This window comes from Leptonychotes weddellii, chromosome 2 (assembly GCF_054177405.1).
Source record: "Leptonychotes weddellii isolate Sample4059 chromosome 2, ASM5417740v2, whole genome shotgun sequence".
NCBI classification, from domain to species: domain Eukaryota; kingdom Metazoa; phylum Chordata; class Mammalia; order Carnivora; family Phocidae; genus Leptonychotes; species Leptonychotes weddellii.
The window spans coordinates 139740855-139765208 of NC_138370.1; the positions used below are offsets into that span (position 1 = coordinate 139740855).

Genomic DNA, 24354 nt, shown 5'->3' on the forward strand with positions numbered 1-24354 from the left:
GTTCTCTCTCCTCGTCTGTGCCTTTGAGCCTATTGACATATGGCTCTGTGGCCAGATCTGGGCCATATGAGACCCCAGTGACATTTGGCATTGAGTGGTTCACTGTCATGCCTGTGCCTTTCACACACACTCAGAGGTCTTCCCAGTTTCTTGCGGAGTCAATTTCTGCGGACGTAATGGAGGTTCCTGTAATTGTATATGATAAAAATGTATAGATGAACCTATATTTGAGATATGCAGAACGATACATGTTTACAACCAATTTTTAAAAAGAAATCTACGTGATGGACACACACTGCTCAGGTTACTGAGGGCTCTATGTAATCTAAGTCTCCTCTGGGCATGAACTCTGGGATGGTTTCTTCATTTGATAAGGGTTCCTGTAAATCTGATTTGCAACATTTAAAAGTCCGATATTCAGACAATAAGGAATGAGAGCTTTGTAAAGAGTCATGACTAATAAAGGAATGTGAAGACTTGAACCAAATAATGAGCTGTCCGGAAGCAGGAAGTTTTGTAATGTTTCTCTGAGAAGTCCAGAGTTTTGTACAACTTGAAGTATTTATATTCTTCATTTTAGATCTCCTGTTCAAATCCTAAGTCAAACTTCAATGCTTGTCAGGTATCTCCACACTTCACCTTTTTAGTAAAATAAAAGGGCCAGCAAGTCTGAGACTGTCTGGAACAGTTTCCATTATACTTTTGGTGTAGGGTGAGTGGGATGTGCAGTGAATAACTTTTAGTGAAACGGTAAGACTTCTCCTTTGAGATTGTCAGCAAAATCCTTGCATTTCTCACTACGTGTTATGACCAGCCATATTGTTGTTTGGGTATCCTTATGTAATGCTTTGATTTCTTTAGCACCTGTTTATGTTCAGGTGACTTATAGGGTAAAAACACTGCATAATTACTTGTCACAGCGCCATGGGAAGACAGTGGGATTTATCACCACAATAGCAGTTACTTAATGTTTTAACTGTCATCTCCAGCAGAATTAAGAGATATCGTGGATATTAAATCTCTCTTTAACATATATCACAGAACTTTTTTAGTCTCATGGCCTGCCATGTAATTTTTTAGTTTGACTCTTAGGACCTTTTTACCTTGTTTTAAACCTGAGGAGTATATGGATGCTTAAAGAAGGGATTTTTCAATTTCTTTCATGCTGTCTGCCTTTCCTCCTATTTTCCTCTTGTCAAAGAAAAGCTGGCAAAGTTTTGTTATTTAAAAAGGTGCTAGTATAGTTGTAATGTTTCTTCTGTTTAAGGAAAAGAAAAACTAAGCACTTTGTTGGGTAAATAGAATATAGAATAGATGAAGTGCTCAGAACCAAATAGGTGATTAGTAAATTTGATTGTAGTTGGGTACTTAGGTTAACAGGGTGGAGAAGAATTATTAGTGGTTTTCAGTCTTACTGCCCTTTAGAATTACCTGGAGAGATTAAAAAACAAACAAAAGAACAAAAGATGGTGCCTTCTCCGCAGGCCAGGTCAGTTGAACACCAGGTATCTGAGTGAGGGCCCCAGGCAAGGATAGGTTTTTTTTTTTTTAAGCAAGTCCCACAGGTGACTCTAATGTGTAGCCAGGGATGAAAACCACTATTCCAGAGTATGAGGAGGAATTTTGTGCCGTCAGTAAGCAGTATGCCTGTCTACATTGGGAGTTAATTCTGTGATCTCTCTCAGTCACTTTATCTCTCTTCCCCATTACCTTGGTTCTAGGCTCTGGTTTCAAATCTACCCTCTGCCACTTGGGTAGATTATTTATGCCTCTTCAGTTAAGACAGGGATCATTATAGTTCTTAACTTCTAAGATTATTAACGATTAGACAATATATGCCAAGAATTCATCACATTATGTGATACTGTGCTCAATATTAACCTTCATTAATTATCCTCCACACTTACAGTGCTCCACTTTGAGAAACATAAGCATAAAGCACAGTACTAAGAAATCAGAACTGCCATTTTCAGACCTAACAGTGATTGACTTTAGTCCTGTTTTTCCATTTCTAAACAATTTATATATTTAAATTGCTATGTGAAGTACTTTGATGAAAATTAGTACAAATCTTTCTTTATTGAAAACCTAAACCTGTTTTGTGGTGACATAGATAAGTAGAGTAATAGTAATACGGAACTTTTTTTTACATGACTCTGTCATGCATAATTCACAGGCATGCTATGCCAATTGGTAGCCCAGTTAGTGCCTATAAAGGTTTTTGAAATTGGTGCTTATGGGTTACTTTAACTGTTGAGCATGTTCTGTTTTTCTTACCTCTAAATATAAATGGGAAGAACTAGTAACACAGTTATGGTAAAACTGCCACCGCTCCCACCCCACCTGTTTAAAACTAAGGAACTCTTTAGAGCAGTCTTCCCTTACTGGTTTGGAAGTAAATGATACTGCAAACTGAATCAGCTGTAAACCAGATCAATCTGAAAAGATATAGATTCATCCACTTATGTTTTTCATAGATTTCACTTTTGAGTAGACCTTTATACTTTATAGTTGAATATTTTTGCTCTTTTTTCCCCTCCCTACTTCAGTGTATTGTATTATAGTATTACTCTTATTTTAGAAATCACTGTATTCTCATATGACATGATTTGGCATGCCATTATAGTGATGTGAGAAAGTAAGTTACTTTCCATTTTCTACTACACAAGGTCAGTTTGGGGGCATTATCAGATTTTGGGGATATAAGGATAAGAAATAATAGTTTGTCTAAACAAAGTCTGCTTTAATGTGGTTTGTAATATAAATATATTCATTTTAGTTATTTATTTTTAAAGTAGGCTCACGCCAAGCGTGGAGCCCAACGTGGGGTGTGAATTTACGACCCTGAGATCAAGACCTGAGCTGAGATCTAGAGTTGGACACTTAAACCAACTGAGCTACCCAGGCGCCTTGTAAATATTTTTATATTGACTGCAAATCAGACTTATACTTTGTACTTCTATCATGATCAGTATTCTTTTTTGACATCCTTCTGGATGAGTTTAATAATTTTCTTCATTGTTAGATTTGCATGTAGCAGTATGGAACAACGTGGCAGTTCCAATAGGGAGATACACAGAAGCATGTTTTGAGGAAAAGTGGTACTTGAAGGAAGAGGGAAATAAGTTCCTTAATATTTATATATATGTAATTTAAAAGACTTGAGTTCACACTTCAATTAAGTTTGTGTGTGTGTGTGAGAGAGAGAGAGAGAGGTGGGGAAGGGAGAGAGTGTCTTCTCATTATGTATGTAATGAAGATGAGGGGAAAAGTGATTAACTTATTAGGTGGTGTAGGCCAGGTTGGTTAATATTTTAAAATTATGAAGTTTTTTACCTGTCAGTAAATTTTGCAACATATAGTGATCATTGTTGAAGACTGATTTTTCACGATGATGATAGTGCTAAAGGATGTTAACCTAAAAATTAGAATTTAAATCTAGTTTTTAGGCCAGTATTCCCTAGCTGATCTATCACTATAACTGACATTATTTACTTCTGTATCACTTCGTGCCCTCCTATATCACAATCACACTTGGGGCTTTCCTAGGGCATAATCTTTGACTTCTAACTTAAGCCCTGTCAATAGAGCCAAGTTATTTTGCTAAGGTTTGTTTCTAATAATGTTATTCTCTTTTAATTTCACTAAATTATTGTATCTTCATGTACTCTCTTCTGAGGTATAGTCTTCCTACCATCTCCACAAATAATTCCTCATCCTTCAGCACCAGTTTTTACCAATGGCTGTGGAACTCACTCTCTTTGCTTGTCTTCATCTCAGGTATGCTGTGGAAAATTGAAAGATTTAGAAATGTGGCTTAAAATGAAAAAACTTGGAAACTACTTTGGGGCACAATAAGATCTTTGCATAGGAGATATCACAAGAACACCTTGACCTTTCAAATGGTAGAGTTAATAAAAAATAGTCTATCTTGAAATGTATCAGTATTTCAAGACTGCTATCAGATGCTGTACTTGGCAACAGGAGATCTGAACATGATTTGCCCAAGTAACAATCATTTTGATTCAACAGTTTTTTTTAACTTTACTGTTTTCACCTCCTTTCTCCCACCCAGCATGATACATAAGGCATATTCCATTTTTAAAGATTAAAATTTTTGAGATTTTTGAAGACCTTATTTTGATGTTTCTCCATAAAGCTATAAAGTTCTTTGAGGGCAGGAATTATGTTTATTGGTCTTATTTCTCCACTATTTAATACAGTGTCTGGAATATTATAAGTCCTAAAATGTTCTCTAAATAAATGAGGTAATTGCATACATCTTTGGACCTTGTCATAGTTGCCAAAGGAGTAACTGTTTTCCTCCCTTCTGAACCTCCTACTGAGGTAAACAATATTTTACAATAGAACTCTTATAAAATCATATTCAGAAGATAAACGGCTTCTCTTTTTTTAAACAAAATTTGATAATTATGGGGAAGTTATAAAATTAAGACATTTTTTCCCCCAGAGATTTTTCTTATTCCTTATCATTTGAAAGGAAGTTAGTTTGATTTAGAATATAGCATTGAACATATCTTTTGAGAATACAAAGGAAAAAAAATGCTAAATAATTGGACCAACTACTAAAACTTCTCAGTGGGTAAACTTTCTTGAAGAAATGAGGAATGTGGTAATAAACTGAAGTTTCCAAAATTTTACTGTATTTGAGTTTGAAATTTACATGGTGTTTCAGTCCAAACAGTTCAGTGTTGGATTTCTGCCTATTAACAGATGTAAAATTGGTGCTTAAAATTTTATGTGACTAGCTAAGTGGAATACAGGGACTAAATGGTGAAAAATAAGTTACATGAAATTATTTATGATGGTAATTACTCAAATACTATTATTCTAAATAACATTACTCTGAATAATAATATTTCTTTAAAGAATAGCATTTTTACTTTGAGAGCTGCTCTTGAACTCAAACTTGAGTTTATATTCCTAATAGGTTAAAGGCTCAGGATATTGGACCAACTGTACTCAGAAGGGGATCTTTTATGTCTCTCTAGTATCTGTGTCTGGTTTTGCTTTCTAATCTATAAAGCTACTTAAGATTTTATTCTCAATAAAATTAGACTTTAAGTATAACATGTAGCAACAGATAACTTTTTAGTGTCCTTTGTTATCTTCTGTGTAAGATTTTTTGTGACTTTTCATAATTTGTTTCAGAATCCATTTATAAAATCAGATCGTAAACCAGACTTTCAGTGTTCAGGTAGTCTAGCTTAATCCCAATGCAAGATTTCTTAAACTTGCCTGATTATCAGAATCACTAAGAGCATTTTAAAAGATACACATTTTAGGTTCTTAGCTCTGACATCCCTGGTCAGAATCTTTAAGAAGAGTTTAGGAATTGTTATTTTTAATAAGAGCTTAGGCGATTCTCATATCATATCAGACACATTTAGAAGCAATTGATGGTATGTGGAAAGAGTATGGTCTTTGCTGTTAAGCAGATTAGTTTTAATTCTCAGATATTTCCTAACTGTAACCTAACTGTAACCATTAACCTTTCTGAGCTTTAGTTTTCTCATCTGCAAAAGGGATAATGTCTACCTCAGAGATTAGATGTGGGAGTCAAAAATAATTTAATGTCATGGACCCACAGTAGACATTAAGCAAATTATTACTTATTACATATATTGGTGTTTATCCCTTCATGCACATTTTTTGGCTAATCTTTACCATTTTCTTGGAAATCCATCTAAAAGTTAACGTTTGCTTTCCTGCTTTTAAACAAGACCCTGAGCATAAATCAGAATTATTCGATTGAGTTGAAACATTTAATCAAAAGCAGATATTATCAGGTTGGTACCCAGTGATATTCTTAGGGGTCATTGAGGTATTTTGGGGTTTGAAGATCTCTAATTGGCGCTTCCTTTTAAATTCACATGTGTGGGCTTTTCCTTTGTGTTTTACTTCTTCTGTCTATCTAATGGATGAACTGTAGGTTGGGAATGAGACAAGCAACATTATCAGAACTACGAATAAAGAGAAGTTTGTTCTGAGTACTGGATTTAGATGCTTGAATTTTAATACTTGGGTTTTAAGATACTTGTTTCCTCAGAGAATTTTTTTGCTTAAATCCTTCCTTATCAGCTGTCTTAATTGAGGTTTCCTGGTAAGTAATATAACAAGCGTTTATTAAATTTTATGGTAGGTATTATTTGAGACACTAGGTACATCGTAATGAATAAAACAAACCTAGTTACCCTGTCCTCACAGAGCTTATAGTTAAGAGATAGATTATGTCTGAGCAAATTGCTTTTAGGGAGCCCAGTAGAGTGCTGTGACTGAAAATAATGTGATTAGGGAGAAGCTCTCTGAGGGGTAACATTGAGGAATGATGAAAGTGTTCTGTGAAGAGCATCCCAGGTGTGGAGAACAGCAAAATTAAGTCTGGCTGGCCTGAGGAACTGAAAGGCTACTTGTATGCTGTGGCCAGAATATAGTGAGTAAAGGGGATGGAGCCGTGACATGAGGATGGTGAGCTCAGTGGGGGCAGGAAAGGATTGTAGAGGGATTAGAGTAAAACTGGGGAGAATAGTTACGAGGCTGTTGAATGGTCTAGATGAGACAAGATCGTGGTGATGGTCTCTAGATAAAAGAGATGTTTTGAGTTCTGTCTCTAAGTCATCAAATTTCATATGAGGTCTGGAAAGCCAGCGGTGGCTGCATGTGCCATCTCTTTCCCCATTTCCATCTCATTCTCATTCCCATCTCATGTTTTGTTTTGTGTTTTTTGTTTTGGCTTTGTAAGGAGTCAGGTCAGAGAACTGTGGCTGCCCTTACTGTTGACTGGAGACTGTCTCGATGATATACCTGCATTTCCTGTTCTGCTACCACAGGGCAGTTAGCACGCAAAGGAACAGCATGTGCTGGAAGGAGAAAGGGGCTTTCCCACAAGATCAGAGATTTTTGAAGTGAGGAACTTTGTAAAGTCTTACCCTTTAGATACAAGATGTGTGGTGTTTGACAATGATCTGTTTATTAGATTTGAGGAAAGGACTGTGCTTTTTAAGTCTTTACACTTAAAACTAAATTGAATACACAAGGGCTGAAATTTTCTCACAAAGACCTGGACAAATGATTTTCTCCTTAAGCTCTTCTCCATTCTGCCATCTATGTAGGATCTTACCATCTAAGTAGACCTAAACTTATTTAGATTAGAGTTGGTTGGACTTTGGGATAACCTACCTTTTGTTTGTTTTGTTTGTTTTTTGGGTTTTTTTTTGATTGTGTGTGTGTGTGTATGCTTCCTGCAAGACCTCCTTTTTTAATTGTCTTTGATCTTGTGTTGTAGTTATAGTGGAGTCCTTGGTTAGTCTAGTAAAGGAATTCCTGTGTACCCAGCCTTCTTTTTCTACTCTTTCTAAACTATTGTAAATGTCACTTGAAACTGATATTTTTGGTAGTTTATATTATAATCCAGTTCAACCATGTATTGTTTCTTAAATGAACATAGTTTATCATTATTGTGTTGCTCATAAGATTTATGTAAGTGTGAAGAATATTCTAACGTATGTATAAATTAGATAGTTGAGTTAGATTAGTTGAATTCGTATATCATCAGAGGTTACTACCCATGAAGCTTAATCAGTATAGATTTACATAACTTCCATTGTTTAACAACATACATAATCGGGCGCCTGGGTGGCTCAGTTGGTTAAGCGACTGCCTTCGGCTCAGGTCATGATCCTGGAGTCCCTGGATTGAGTCCCGCATCAGGCTCCCTGCTCGGCGGGGAGTCTGCTTCTCCCTCTGGCCCTCCTCCCTCTCATGCTCTCTGTCTCATTCTTTCTGTCTCAAATAAATAAATAAAATCTTTAAAAAAAAACAAAAAACAACATACATAATCATCTGTAAATACTTGAAGATGTAATCTTAATAATTGAGTAAAATTCTAATTAGAATATTATAGAATTATATAGTGATGAGGTTTATGATAGAGTGAATTAATAAATGATTTAAATAATTAAATCTTTGATTTTACTAGTTTATTAATAAGATTATATTTTCACAGAGCTGGATGAACCCATATATTCAGAATTTGGTCACACAGTTAAAATTTTTAGACGTGTTCTGAGATTCATATATATGTCTCTCAACTCCAGGGGTTCTGTATCTTCTGGGTAAACACAGTACACTTTCAGTTCTAGCCCTTCTTCCTTGAGCCACATCGATATTCAGATATATATTGAGGCAGCCAGATGAATTTAAAGCGTGGCTTTTATGAATTAATATCTGTTAATTTCTTCTATAGTTGACTTCATCCCCCCAAATAGTGAAAAAGCTGATTCCATTGAGCTCAGAGTTCAACCTTAGGCTATCTTCACTTGTCATCTGCAGAGCTGATGTTTTCAGTTTGAATCTGAAATATCTAGTTCATGTTTATAGGTCTTGTCACATCTGTAGGAAGATAAAATCCTATGAGTCTAGATTTGTACAGATTGAGTGTCTCAGGATCCAAAATATCCAAAACTCATTTCATAATCTTTTCCCCAAATCAGTTTCAACTGTAGCCTTTTTATTCTCAGTTGATGGCTGATCTGGCATCCTATTTGCTTAGACTAAAAACATCTTTGACACATCCTTAAGGTCTCTCTTTCTCTTTCACTGCATCCAGGGTGTCAAGAAATCATCCATTGGGGACACCTGGGTGGCTCAGTCGGTCAAGCGTCTGCGTTCGGCTCAGGTCATGATCTCAGGGCCCTGGGATCAAGTCCCGTGTCAGGCTCCTTGCTCAACAGGAAGCCTGTTTCTCCCTCTGCCTGCCACTCCCCTTGCTTGTGTACTCTCTCTCTCTGACAAATAAATAAATAAAATCTTAAAAAAAAAAAATCATCCATTGGCTCTGCTTTAAAATGTATCCAAGATTTGGTCACTTTTTATCATCTCCATTACTGGTGTGAGTTGTCATCTCTCTTCTGTACACTTAATTTTCCTTTCCCTCCTTCCTTTGCCTCTCAACCTTTACAGTCTTCTTAGTACATCTCCCATAGTGATCCTTTTAAAATATAAATCAGATCCTGTCTCTTTTTTTGTATCAAGCCTCCCCAAAGCTGCCCATTCTCAGAGTTCAGGTCCCTTTTAGTGGCCTACACGACCCTATGTGATCTGACCCATTGTTACTTTTCTGACTTCTTTTCTACTATTCTTTCTTTTTTTTTCTTAAACAATTTTATTTATTTTAGAGAGAGAGTGTGAGAGAGAGAGAGAGAGAGAGAGAGTGAGAGAGCAGGGGAGGGGAGGGGCAGGAGATTGAGAGAGAGAAATTCAAACAGACTCCACACTGAGTGGGGAGCCTGAGGTGGGGCTGGATCCCAGGACCCCCTGAGATCATGACCTGAGTGGAAATCAAGTCAGATGCTCAACTGACTGAGCCACCCAGGCTCCCCTCTACTATTCTTTGATTTGTTTACCCAACTGTAGTCACACTCTTTCTATTCTCCAGGCACCCTCCTGGCTTAGGGCTTTTGCACTGGCCGGTTCCACTTTCCGGTGTATTCCCTCCAGATATCCAAATGGCCAGTTCATTCACCTTCAGATCTTTCACACTTATTTTCTTTTTTCTTTTCACAGTTGTCGTCTTAATGACCCCCCATTGAAAATTAAAACTCATTCATTTCCCCCCTACTCTAAATATTTTTTATAATTGCTTTCTCAGTCAGAAAGTTGAGATCAGGCATACTTGAAAAAGAGTACAAACTTTTGACAACCTTCTCTTGAAAGGAGAAAAAAGAAGACTTTTTGACAAGAATAAAATTTTAAACTTTCTTCCTATTTTACAGCAGCTGTCCCACCTGTAGTGTATTCAGAAAGCCTTGCTAATTTTTTTTTTTTAATTTAAATTTAAAAACTTTGGTACACCAATTGACCTTTGGGCTATATATGACCCTGAGAGGCAGTTTGTCTTACCTGAAGCAAATAAAGTCAGAAGGGAGATTTTTTTTCCTAAGACAACATACCTAGTTGCTTTCTGAACCAGGATTAGAACTTGGGCATGTGTCTCTCCATTGTATTGTTCTTCCATCTTTACCACAATAAGTTCTTTGTGCTTTTCAGCCTTTGTCTTACCTGCCTGGATTTCTGGCCTGATGCTTGCCCATATTAGCTTGTGGAGTTTGTAACTCTTTAGTTGTGCCTGGCTTTCCTAAACTATCACCTCCCTGGGTACCCTATTTCCTTTATACTGTCCCCTGACCTTGAAGAGGTTGGCAAAAAGTTAGAAAATCTTTCACAGTTAATGTTAGCTGATTTGATCATTGGCTATTCTGTTTGGTAAGCTGTTTGAAGGGGATATTTGTGAAGTCATTGATATTTGGGCGTTCTCTAATTTATCAAGTTATCCATAGTGGCTATTAAATGATATTGCCCACTTTACTAGAAGAATGATAACCATAATAAAAGCACACCAGACATTTATGTTGTTTTATAATAATAAAAGCAGTTACAACATACAGCGTTTATGCCATCCACTGTTGGTGCTTTATTATATTATTTAATGAGTTAGGCAGTATTATTCTCCCCAGTGTATGAATAAGGAAACTGAGGCTCAGAAAAGGTAACTTAGCTTGCTCAAAGTGACACATCTAGTAAATGGCAGTGTCAAGATTTCATTCCAGGCAGTCTGGCTGGCTCCAGAGTCTGTTTGCTTAATTGCTTCTTTTTTTTTATTGAACCAAATTGACAAACTTATGCATTCTTTATATTATTCAACAACACAAACATTTATAAATCCTATATATTTTGGGATTTTAGGTACAAATGTGAAAAGCTGAGCAACATTTTATTTTTCTGGATCCATATGAGAATGTTAACATTTATTTTGTACTAGTTTTAATTTTATAATTTGTTTGATGGAAAAAGAACTTTTTCCCCTTCCAATTCTTTTTTTTTTTTTTTAAAGATTTTATTTATTTATTTGAGACAGAGAGAATGAGATACAGAGAGCATGAGAGGGAGGAGGGTCAGAGGGAGAAGCAGACTCCCTGCCAAGCAGGGAGCCCGATGGGGGACTCGATCCCGGGACTCCAGGATCATGACCTGAGCCGAAGGCAGTCGCTTAACCAACTGAGCCACCCAGGCGCCCTCCCCTTCCAATTCTTATATATTTTCTCAATCTAGAAGTTTCTAGTTCAAGGAAATAAACATTTTCTTATGCTTACAGAGAGAGTTACTATAGAGGCATTGTCCTCTAGTAGAAATTGCCCCAGGCTTGGGTTCAGGAAAGTAAGGCTCTGGACTAGAGCCTATATATTATTACTTAATTTTTTCATCTTAAAATGAAATGTTTGGACTAAATGATAACTTTTTTTCCAGCTCTCAGATTCTGAGATTCTACTGTTGTGAATTAGAAATTATTTTTTTCTCTTTAATTTCTAAATTCTTTACAATATACTTATTATGTATTTAAACTTACTTTAAAAATCCTAAAGAATATACTCTACAATATATTTTAAAAGTAGAATTATTTTGAAATCTAGGCATGTCGATTGCACATGTATTTCCTTAGTCTGATTTAAAAACAAAACCCCTTTGGGGCACCTGGCTGGCTCCGTCAGTGGAGCATGTGACTCTTAATCTTGGGGTTGTGAGTTCAAGCCCCATGTTGGGTGTAGAGATGACTTAAAAACAAAATCTTTAAAAACAAAACAGAGCCTCTTTAATCATCTATTTTTTTCTTTAGGTTTAATCCTCTTCCTTTTTTTTTTTTTTTTAAAGATTTTATTTATTTATTTGTCAGAGAGAGAGAGAGAGCACAAGCAGGGGGAGCGTCAGGCAGAGGGAGAAGCAGGCTTCCCGCCAAGCAAGGACCCCAATGGGGGGACTCAGTCCCAGGACCCTGAGATCATGACCTGAGCCAAAGGCAGATGGTTAACCGACTCAGGCCCCCAGGCATCCCTCCTTTTTCTTTTTTTTAAAAAAATCCTTTTTCGGGGCGCCTGGGTGGCTCAGTCGGTTAAGCATCTGCCTTCAGCTCAGGTAATGATCCTGGAGTCCCAGGATCCGGCCCTGCTCGGGCTCCCTGCTCAGCAGAGAGTCTGCTTCTCCCTCCCTCCCTCTGCCCCTCACCCCACTCTAGTCTGCTTTTCTCTCTGCTCCTTACCCCGCTTGTGCTCTCTCTCAAATAAGTAAGTAAAATCTTTTAAAAAAATCCTTTTTCTAATTATAATGAAAAACAAAGATTATTTAAAAACTGGGAAATAGTATGTCTCAGTGAAGCAGAAAATAAACTGTCTATAATCACCAAGAGACTAAAGTCATTTAATATTTTGGTGTATTTGTTTTAAATTTTTCTTTCTAGGAATTTTTTTTAAAGATTGATTGATTGATTGATTGATTTTAGAGAGCAAGCGAGAGTGAGCCAGGGTGGGAGGGTGGGGGGAGGAGCAGAGGGAGAGGGATAAGCAGACTCTTTGGTGAGCACAGGGCTCAATCCCACAACCCCGAGATCACCACCTGAGCTGAAATCAAGAGTTGGTCACTTAACTGACTGAGCCACCAGGAGCCCCCGTTTAGTTTAAAATAGCAATATATGTTACAGGGACTTTAGAAAACATGGAAATATAGAAAATGAAATACTACCCATAAGCTTATTGCCTGTGATTAACCACGATTAATATTTTGGTGGATTAACTTTTTAAATTTTTCTCTACATATATGTAAATATTTTTATTAAAAAATCGAGACCATACTTATTTTGTATTCTGTATTTTTCATTTAATATATTGGGAACATATGCCAGTATCATTATGAGTTCTTAAGGTATGAAATATAAGGCTCTATTAGATTGCAAAGAACAGAATCACTCAGGGGACCTTAAGCAGTGGAAGTTTATTATAAGAATGCATGGACACTAAGGAAGACAGGAAGCTTTGCCATTGTACAACCAGGCTTCAAGGAGCCTGGGATGATACTGTTTTTGGATATAGTGCAGTCTGGTTATGAAGTTATTCTGTTGTTTTTCTCAACTGCTTGTGTCCTTTGCTCCCTGATCTAGTGGTCTGTCACGGTGACTTACGTACTTCCAGTTCCAGCTTTTTCTGTTGCAGTGTGAACTGGCTGACTGCTTTTCCCCTCTGTCTCATAGTGTCTGCTTACTATTGGTTTCAGCTTATTCTTTACTTCTACTTATTCATGGCTTTACTGTATCTTGGCTTTAGTTTAAGTTTCGTGTTATCAACTATTGTCTCCTATTTAGATACCTCAAGAAAGAGGATCAGATTGAGTTAGTTAATGTTGTAAGTTGGGTGGGGTTGTTGGGCCTTGCCATCCCATATGCTGCTAGCCAGCCCAGGGATTAGCTATTCTTAGATAAGAAGCCCATTTGTAGTCTAACTCACCAGAGTATAGGGGAGCTCCTAGTCAGGCATCCAGTAACAGGCTACTCTCTAATATACTTGGTTTTGAGTTGTACAGTGTCTTTTCAAATTGATGTATTATAATTAATATAATTGTAGGACATTTCTGTAACTGAGAAGAAAAATAAACACAAAGCAGAACAAGTTGAAGGAAATTCTTGCAGTTCTGTATTTAAAAGGTAAAATTCATCATGAGAGCAAAACATAATTCCACTCAAAATAACAATGCATTAGTGAATTATAAAAGGCATTAATAGGAGGAGATACGTGGAACGTGGAAGAATTAAAAATGAAGTAAAAAGGACTGGCGATTGTATGGGCTTGAATTGTAGAAAAGGTTGAAATACATTAGAAAAACTATTGATTAGTGAAACCAAACTCCCTGTTTATTTATGATAAATTACCTAATTAATAACAAATAATAGACTCATATAGAGGATTATGATGATGGTATTGTGTATTATAAAATGCTTTTAAAATATTTATTTAGCAACTACTGTACATCTGAAAATTAGATCTTAAGAAATAGCAAATAAAATGTGTAATACTCCCTTACCAAAATAACACTGTAGAAGACTTGATTATTCATTAACATATCTGTGCCAACTGTAACTGTTTTCTTCTGTGGCAGTATCGTAGCCAATGAGGTTTATCCGAGGCGCGATTATTGCTAGTTGATCCATTTCTAGAAGTAGAATTGACCCAGTAGTACCTGGGTCAAAAGGTATGAATATTTTTTTGACTCTTATATATTATCAAATTGTACTTTGAAAGTTTCTGTTAATTTGTAAGTTCTTTTTCTTTACAGTTGAGATCACAGTGTATGTGCAGTTTTTTCTTTTTTACTTAATAGTATAACATGTATTTCCTGTGTTACTGGTTTGCAAACTTCATTTTTTTAAAGTTTTATTTATTTATTTATTTATTTGAGAGAGAGATTATTTTCTTGGCTAGATTCCTGACAGAAAAATTACTATAACAAAGGTCTAAATATTTGTAATGCCAAATTGATTTCTGGAATGGTTGTAATAATTAAAAGTTCCACTGACAGTGCGTGATATTTTCCATTGTAAGACCTCTTGCCAAATTTTTTTTTTTTTAAGATTTTATTTATTTATTTGACAGAAAGAGACACAGCGAGAGAGGGAACACAAGCGGGGGAGTGGGAGAGGGAGAAACAGGGTTCCCGCAGAGCAGGGAGCCCGATGTGGGGCTCCATCCCAGGACCCTGGGATCATGACCTGAGCCGAAGGCAGATGCTTAACGACTGAGCCACCCAGGTGCCCCTCTTGCCAAATATTTTTTAGTTTTATTTATAGATTAATCTTTGTAGATAACTGAATTAAGATTCCACCCACCTTGAATCATATCTTTTGAAATTATTAAATGCTACTTGCAGCTTTTTGGATTAATACAATGTTAGATTATTAGGTCTGAAGGGAATTCAGCTTCCTACCCTTTGCTCTTCTTTCAGGCATATCAAATTGTCATTTTATACGATAAAATTTGGCTTTTTTGGTCCTGTCCAGGGCTAATTGTACTTTGATTTAGAATAAAGGAAGTTATTTTTTGCCGTATTTAAAAACTTTAAACTTGTAGAGCATAATAGAAAAAACTAAGTAATTTATAATGTCAAATTAAGGTGAAACATGTATCTCATTTTCATTGCTAACAGACCCCACTTCCTGCCAAACTTAAAAAACAAAACAAAACACTCCCCAAAACTGGAACTAAGGTAGTATCAAAACTAAGTAACCTATGTCACATCAAAACATTTAAGATGATATTTTGCAGTTACATTAACAAATATGAAGTGTGTCTTTTCTTACACATTTAATAAAATAAGATGATCTTAAAACTTTATCTGTATTTCTTTGGTTGGCCTAAAATTAAACAAACAAAAGCTCTCTCAATAAAATAAATCTTTAAAAAAAAGAAGTTTGCAAAATAATAACATAGGAGATACATATACTATACAAAAAGTCTGGCAGAAATCAAAGACATTGCACAGGAGTTACTTGCTGTATCCTGTGCCAAATAAAACATTTCCCCACTCTAATACTCAAGCTCTTTGCTGGGAGAAAGCCTGCTCTAAGAAGGACGACTTGCTGAAAAGAGTTGTTTTCAACTACTCTGTTGAGTGGTCTCATCAGTAAAGAAATGTAGATTAAAGTCTGGATTGTAGTAGTTTGAATAATGAATGAAAGGTGAGATAAAGATAGTTAATGTGAGGACTCTTTCAGAATACTGGATGAAAAAGGAAAAGAGGTGGATGCTGTCATACATTAAGGGATAAGAAAATAGAGGTTCAGATTCTCAGACTGGGTAGACTTACGCAAGTTTGTAGGCTATGTGTAAGGAGCCAAAAGAGAGGGAGCAATACAGTGGATTGCAGAGGAGACTGGAGGAGATACAACCAGGAGCAAATGGTTAGCTTTTGGGAAGCTTGCCTCCATTGAGAAAGATGGTAAATACACTGAAGACCTAGGTAAATCTAATTGGGATGAAGACAAGGTCTAAACTGTCTTTAGAGAGTAGGAAGGTGTAGAGAAAAGAGTTATAATAGCAGGCTCCAGACTGCTGCCCTTAGAAATACTTGTTTGCAGTGTTGGCTCTTGGCTGGTGTCTGGGCACTTAGACTTTAGGAGGGTCCCCAGTATTCCCAAAATTGATAGGAAGGGTTCACTGAGCCTAAACTGTTTTGAACAAACAATGTGGTTTATACCAAACACCTGCTTTCCTTCTGGGAATCTGGAATTTTGGTATACTAAGTAGAGGGTGTATGTTTACCAGTTCCTGATAAAAGCCTTGGGCACTGAGTGTCTAATGAGCATTCCCGGTAGACAGTATTGTATACATGTTGTCAAAACTAGTTGCTGCAGGCATTAAGCACATCCTTGTGTCTTCACTGAGAAGAAACTCTTAAAAGTTTGCTCTTGGTTTCCTCTGGAATTTTCCCTATGTGCCTTTTCCTTTTGCTGATTTTGCTTTGTGTCCTTTTGCTGTGGGTACAACTATATACTGAGTCATGTGAGTCCTCCTAGTGAATCATCAAACCTGAGGGTAGTTTTGTGGACCTCTAGCACAGAGGGAGTGACCTGGAAGGCTGAAAATGATGGTTGAGATTTGGAACAGTGTGATAGAAACAGAAATCATGGGCATCAGAGGAAGAGAGAACAATGGTGTGAAAATTTGCAATGAAGAGTTAGTGGAGTGTAGACATATTTTCTGTTTTGGAAATTAATTATTCAGCAAGTATTTATTGAGTATTTATTTATCAGGCATTGGGCCAGACGTTTGGGGTATAAAGATAATTAAGATACCATACCTTCCCATAAACAACTCATTATTTATCAGAGTAGGGAGTTAGGCTTGTAAACATATTATAATAAGTATGATAAGGACTGCACAAGAGAGAATGTAGTCAGGTATTACGCGAACATGGAAGATGGAGTCTGGAAAGTGGACTTCAGGGAATGAGCTATAATTGAGAATTTCTAGGAAAGAGTGTCATTCTAAGAATTTTGGTTACACTGAAGAAGAAAAAAAAAATTTTTTTTAAAGGGAAGATATAAGGAGGTATCCAGGTAGTAGATCAACAGATTAGGGGTACCAAAGTTAAATATTAAAAGGAATTTGGAAGGGAAGTGATCTATTAGGAAATGGAAATTCTTTTTTTTTTTTTTTTTAAGATTTTATTTATTTGAGAGAGCATGAGTGGGGAGGGGCAGAAGGGAGGGAAAAAGAATCAAGTAGACTCCACACTAAGTGTGGAGCCTGACGCGTGGCTTGATCCTAGGAACATGAGATCATGACCTGAGCGGAAATCAAGAGTTGGACGCTTAACTGGCTTGAGCCACCCAGGCACCCCGGGAAAGGGAGATTCTGAATTAGATAAAGATGAGTGCAGGGTAACAGATTGGAGTGGCTTACACTTTGAGTTATAGCTATAGAATTGTAGGAATTGAGGTGACAGTGAAATGGAAGAAGGTGGGAGAGGTGTAAAAGAAGCCTGTTTGAAGATTCCATTTAGATTTAGGTGTAAATTTGCTGTTTCTCTACAAAGCTTTACTAGGTATATTACATGAACTTTCAAAACTACCTCAAATTACATAAAAGCAAAATTGGCCTTGTACATGCTTTCTTTTTAAATTTTTAAAACGATACAAGTCTTCTATTGTAGGATCTTGTTATCATGAAGTATTACGTAGAAGATGTTCAGTGGTTGTGATTTGAATGAATTCTCTTTTCTTCAAGTACTGGTAGACTTGAAAACTTGTAATAGGTAAGAGTAAAATAGGTTAAGTTTAATGTATTTTGTCATATTTGTCATTCTTGGAAAAAAGTTTCAATCTTTTATCATTTCTGAAGCCATGAGTGTTTTAACCATAATTGAGGAAAGGGTCTGTTAGGTAATAGGCATAGATGTAGATATAGCACACGTCTACATGTCTCCATTTTCTTTTATACCATCTAATGGATTGACAGTAGGTTTTGAATGGTAAGTGAGATAACTGTTGGTAGCACTTTGTCAGTGCTTACTTTCTTCTTTTCTTCTTCTTTCCTTCTCCTACTTCTCCCTCCCCACTTTTCCTTACATTTTTCCTTCTTCTGCTTTTATTGCTTGTATGTACCCTGGAGACCTGTTAAAATTAACAGCCATTGCTCATCTCCACCAGTAACATTCAAAGCTAGAAAAAAAAAAAACTATTAAAATAATATGCTGGGCACCTGGGTGGCTCAGTTGGTTAAGCGACTGCCTTCAGCTCAGGTCATGATCTACGGTCCTGGGATCGAGTCCTGCATCGGGCTCCCTGCTCTGCGGGGAGCCTGCTTCTCCCTCTCCCACTCCCCCTGCTTGTGTTCCCTCTCTCGCTGTGTCTCTCTCTGTCAAATAAATAAATAAAATCTTAAAAAAAAAAATATGCTTTGAGTTAGTTTTTAAGGTATAGGCGGTAGCTCAAATATTTTTAAATGAATCATTTTTTTGTTTATGTAGTGCTGGTTAGTTCACTTTCAGTCTCTTATTATTTTTTTATTTTTTATTTATGTTTAAAAAATTTTTAAAGATTTTATTTGAGAGAGAGAGCACGAGCAGTGGGGGGAGGGGTAGAGGGAGAGGGAGAAGCAGACTCCCTGATGGGCAGGGAACCCGATGTGGGGCTCCATCCTGGGACCCTGGGATCATGACCTGAGCTGAAGGCAGACGCTTAACTGAGCCACCCAGGTGCCCTGTTGTTGAGAGATTTTAAAAGAGAAAGCAGAGTACAGTTGGGGTTCACTCCTATGGGCCGGGGAGACTTCAAGGACTTTAAGCACAGCATTATCTTGACACTTGTTCCAGGTATTCTTGTTCAGTGGGTGGGAAATGTGAGCAAGGAAATGGAAAAATCATTAGCACCAAGTTAATGGCTGGTAGAAAAGCTAAGCACTCTCGTATAGTGATAATCTTGTCACTGGGTAATCTTTCTTGGGACATTTTTTGGGGGGTGAGATGAAGGAAGAGGAAGGTTTACGATCTGTTCCTAAGATACAACTTAACAAAAAAGTATGACTGAAGAGGAACTGAGTGAATGTACTTGGAACTATAAATTCTTACTCTGAAGAATAACTAGCCTGACTTAAAAGGAGCCCTGACCTGCAGGAACAACAGGGCAATTAATTAGCTGGTTGTGCTCCCTGGATAAAGAATTGCATGGCCAATAAGGAAATATTCAGGCTCTAGAAAGAAAGGAAATTAGGGTTTAAGCTCATCCTGGACTGCTCCCTCCAACTTAGCATATTACATGGCAGCAAACTATAGGTATTCAATAAAATAATTTAATCTGTGTTAAATGTCTTAATGGCTGGGATGAAAGGGGAAGACTTTTCTATTTAGGAGACTTGGAGGGGGGCTCCTGGGTGGGTTAGTTAAGTATCGGACTCTTCTTTTTGGCTCAGGTCATGATTTCAGGGTCGTGAGATGGAGCCCCAGGTTGGACTTCGCGCTCGCTGGGCATGGACCCTGCTTAAGATTCTTTCCCTCTGCCCTTCCCCCGCTTTGCGTGCCTGTGCTCTCTTTCTCTCTAAAAAAAACAAAAACAAAAAACAAAGGAGATTGGAGGTATCTGGTTGTTGCTTTTCTAAAAAATTTCAGACAGTTGGAAGGAGATGGTTAATTGCAATAATAAACATGGTTGAGGTGCGCCTGGGTGGCTCAGTTGGTTAAATGTCTGCCTTCGGCTTAGGTCATGATCCCAGGGTCCTGGGATTGAGTCCCACATCGGGCTCCCTGCTCAGCAGGGAGCCTGCTTCTCCCTCACCCTCTGCCCTTCCCCCTTCCCCCCCCTCATGCTCGCGGTCTCTCTCTCTCAAATAAATAAATAAATTCTTTAAAAAAATAAACATGGTTGAAATGGAGATGATTCATAGAGAAAACCTTCAGACCAATGGAGATAATACTTGAGGAGATGGAAATTTATAATTTATACTCAATAAACATTTGTTGATTGTCCTCTTCCCTAAGGGAAATGGATGAAAAGGAGATACATTATCTAGAGACCTCACTGAGAGCTATCACCTAGCATTTCACATCTTTTCCTCATTTTAGGAGTTTTGAGGTTGGAAGTGAGTTATCTCTTGGGGCAAGTAGAACCATATTGCAGTGAGGCGTACAGACAGAAAATGAATTTAATTGAGTCTGTCAGTCTTAGGATGGCATTAATGCCAGAATTATGTAGAAAAATAACAGTTGCAGGTACATGTTTAGTATGAAAAGAATTTTGGCTTGGACTTAGGTAGTTGCATTGTGATCTTTTCCGTAAGTAGTATCCATTATTTATAAAGACAGATTAATGTCATTCAGTGCTATAAAATAATGTATAAAATTACTTAAGATGGTGATAAAATGGTCTCCAATGCCACCATCCACATGTAGGGAAGTCTAGATAGTGATGTAGACCACAACCTAGCCACCGAAGTGTTTTGTTTGCCTTGCACAGTATTTTAAAGATGGGAAAGTTTACATAGAAATCTGGTTCCCAACTCCTCTTAGAGAAAGAAAATCATACAATCACTCAGACGTGGGCCTGCATTCTAATATGATAGTAATCAGCTGAATCTGACCCATGACGCCCGTCCCCCCGCCCCATTCTGTATACCCTCCACTTGGCCAGTCTCCACCATTCCTTACTGCTTTCACACAGCCCATGTTAATTCGATTTCCCTGTTTAGCTGTACTGATGGTTGAGTTAAAAACCCCTGACCTGGCCAGCTGTTTGAGGCAGAGTATCTCAGAAGATCCCTCTTACTAGTGCAGACTACCTAAGTGCAGTACAGTGTATTTATAAGGGTTGTTAAGACAGTGAATCTTAAGGCTTCTCATCATAGAAAAAAAATTTGTTAACTATGTGAGGAGATGGATGTTAACCAAACTTATCATGGTAATCATTTCACAATATAGACATGTATCAAATCATTACGTTGTATACCTTAAACTAATACAGTGTTATATGTCAAGTATATTTCAATAAAACTGAAAACAATTTTGGCTTCAGGATCCAACAAAAGTCCTATTTAAATATCTCAGTTTTTATTTCTAGGTGCAATCTGCCATTACCAATGTGTTCATGAGTATTTTATTCTTTCCTAATAACTTACACAAAGAAATAGTCAAGTGCCCAATCAATCCTTATGATTTTTGCAGACATTTAAAAGCTTAAAGGTACTAAAATGTACTACCTCAGTTCCATTTCTTTCCCCAAAGAATAGCAAGTGTTGTATTACTTGTAAGTTTAAGTAGGCAGGCAGCTATCACATTGTTCTAGGTGTTTTTTTTTAGCATTTTCTGGCTGTAACAACAGTGTGGATATGCTGGCCTCAGAAAATGCTAACTGATCAACTTGCATTCTTAGACATGCTACTGCTTTTTTGAGTGTTAACACGTGCTTTTGACCTAAAGAATAATCCATAGCAGAGATCGTAGCTTTCTAGTACTTAGTTGGAAGAATCTCAGTAATTTTTACAAATTAGATAATTGTGTTGTTTTCTATTACATTAATATTTTGCTTACAAACAGAGCCCCAAAGAAGTCATTTCTTTTCTGTATTCTCAGCCTCTTATACAAAAGTTTTGATTCAGCTGCTAAGATTGCTTGTTACATTTCATAAATTGCTGATTACAGTGTGTCTCAAACTTCCATTGTTACTTTGTATATCAAGTTGCGCATCTATTTACTTGACCTTTGATTAAGTTAAATGGCTTTTTCTCAACAATGACATGTAATAACATATTTTTCTCCTTTTTTTAAAAATAGATTTGGACTGAGCAACAAATTTGAATCAGAATTCCCTTCTTCATTAACTGGAAAAGTGAGTGTCTATCATTTACTTAGGTACTATTTTTTCCTAACAAATTATAGAAATAATTATGCAAATGAGACATGTTTATTGACATTAATATTACGGTATTGTTATTTCTTAAAATTTTTCTTTAGGTAGCTCCTGAAGAATTTAAAGCCAGCATCAACAGAGTTAACAGTTGTCTTAAGAAGAACCTTCCTGTTAATGTACGTTGGCTACTTTGTGGCTGCCTTTGTTGCTGCTGCACATTAGGTTGCAGTATGTGGCCAGTTATTTGCCTCAGTAAAAGAGTAAGTGGAATTAATATATTTTAATTTAAATTTAGAAGTAGGCAAGCAAGTCTTGCATTTATTTAGTTTTTATTTTTTGTATTGAATGAGTCACAGCATGCCGAATACTATAAAAAATGATCTGGTCCAGTAGAGGAGTGATTAAGTAAAATTATGGTATGTCCACATGCTATTATATTAAATTTAATTATAAATTTCATTCATAATTTTCATGATCTAAGATATTACCCAAGAGTAGAATAGAATACAGCATTCTCTCTGTATGTACATTTATGGTGGTATAGCATAGTGATTGAGAATGCTGGGTTCAGGTCTACCACTTATCTCTGTGGCTCTAGGCAGGTTTCCTAACCTCTGTCATCTCTAGTTGGCTTATCTGTAAAATGGCACTATTCACCTACCTGCTTGAGTAGGATTGTTTTAAGTATAAAGTGAAATAGTGTATATAAAGCTATTAGCTAAATAGCTCAAATAACTAATAGACATTGACTAATAGCATTAGTACTAATACATAAGGTCGTACCCATAGAAGAAGTAACATGGTTACAATGTTTATTTCTAGTTGATAAGATTATGGGGAATTCTGGTTTCTTTTTAAGAAATTTTTTCTTTTGTATTTTACAAGTTTTCTGAGATGAGTACATAGTGATTCTGTATGGCAAATTGTTATAGATGGAACACATTACATTTTTGTTTAAGTTTTAAAAAATTATGGTAGCTATAGGTATAAAAATGAAATACTTTTGAAATTGAATGGTTTATGTGGCTACATTTCATTTTGTCATCAAATAATGATAGGAAATATGGAAAAGCAAATGCTGTTTGTCCCTTGATTTCTGTTGTGAAATAAGCAATGTATTACTACTGAAAAAAATTTTTAACTGATACATTTTATTGATAAGAAGATAATGCCTTTGTAATAGAATTGATTTTGTAATATTTACTGTAATATTTGTAATATTTTTCTCCAAGAATATTTCTTCTTCTTTTTTTCCCCTGTATTTCTGACCAGATCATCTTCAGACCACATATTTTTTTTTAATTTTCATTTGCCACTTGATCCACAATTGAATTTGCAGCTCTTGGAGTTTAGATTCTCTCACTACCTCCTACTCTTCGGGCTTTTTCATTGTTTAAATGACTGCTATCTCAGGGCGCCTGGGTGGCTCAGTTGGTTAAGCATCTGCCTTCGGCTCAGGTCATGATCTTGGGGTCTGGGATCGAACCCCGAGTTGGGCTCCCTGCTCAGCGGGGAGCCTGCTTCTCCCTCTGCCTGTCCCCTCTACTTGTGCTCTCTCTCTCTCAAGAAAATAAAATCTTTTGAAAAAATAAATAACTGCTGTATCCCACTTGGTTGGCAATTTGCTGTTACTTAACCCAAGGAATCATAAGAATTTTATTTTAGAAATCTGTGTGATCTAGTTTTTTTGAGGTTTTGAGATCTTTTTTTTTTTAAAGATTTTATTTATTTATTTTGACAGAGAGAGAGAGACAGCGAGAGAGGGAACACAAGCAGGGGGGAATGGAAGAGGCAGAAGCAGGCTTCCCGCCAAGCAGAGAGCCCGATGCGGGGCTCGATCCCAGGACCCTGGGATCATGACCTGAGCCGAAGGCAGATGCTCAACGACTGAGCCACCCAGGCGCCCCGAGATCTTTTGTTTTTTACTTTTTTTTTTTTTGAAGATTTATGTATTTATTTGTTTATTTAGAGAGCGAGCAGGGGGAGCGGCAGAGGGAGAGGGAAAGCGAGAATCTCAAGCAAACTCCCCACTAAGCACAGAGCCCAATGTGGGACTTGATCCCACGACCCTGAGATCATGACCTGAGCTAAAATCAAGAGTCTGATGCTTAACCAACTGGGCCACCCAGGCGCCCCTGTTTTTTACTTTTTAAATGAGAAAATAAGATATTGCAATGTGTGCACAGCGTAGGATTTAGAAAATAAAACTCAACTTCTTACTCTTCTCCATGCATTTTTAGCAACATATGATCATTTTTCAGATGATTTCATTAAATTCCTTTTTATTTGAGTCATAGGATAGATCTCTTAGGCTTTTCTCATCTATAGTTTTGGAAAGTACATTTTATATAACAATGTAGTATTCAGTCTAAGGTCTCTCTTTGTATGTATATGATTTAATTTTATATGGACTTTACTATCTAGTGAGTGCAAACAAGTATGATTACAGTTTAAATAAAATGCTGTGCATTTCCGTGTCTTGGGTGTAAACTATTATATACCCATGGAGAGAGTGACACTTCATGCATGTATGAGGGTGTTAGAGACCCTCAAAAAAGTGGTGCTGTGTACGATGGGAGCAGGATCATTTAGAGCAGGGATTTTTAACTTTTTATTTG

At 36.8% G+C, this 24354-nt stretch overlaps 1 protein-coding gene, 1 long non-coding RNA gene and 1 pseudogene across 3 annotated transcripts in view; all 3 read left to right on the forward strand.

Annotated features, from left to right (window-relative positions):
* Positions 1-24354, forward strand: part of CHIC2 (cysteine rich hydrophobic domain 2) — a 64582-nt gene that overhangs the window by 935 nt on the left and 39293 nt on the right. The window contains exons 2-5 of one of the 2 annotated variants that reach the window (XM_081812373.1): positions 2796-2912; positions 3680-3780; positions 21661-21715; positions 21841-21996. In XM_081812373.1, coding sequence (XP_081668499.1) covers positions 3740-3780; positions 21661-21715; positions 21841-21996 — 252 coding nt within the window. In that variant the 5' untranslated portion in view covers positions 2796-2912; positions 3680-3739. The remainder of the gene's footprint in view (positions 1-2795; positions 2913-3679; positions 3781-21660; positions 21716-21840; positions 21997-24354) is intronic. The other variant, XM_081812372.1, reaches the window with a different exon arrangement.
* Positions 3788-10215, forward strand: LOC145720196 (uncharacterized). The gene is made up of 2 exons (XR_014143026.1): positions 3788-6926; positions 8630-10215. It is a non-coding gene; the product is annotated as an uncharacterized LOC145720196 (long non-coding RNA).
* On the forward strand, positions 13981-14109 carry LOC115937419 (U4 spliceosomal RNA; annotated as a pseudogene).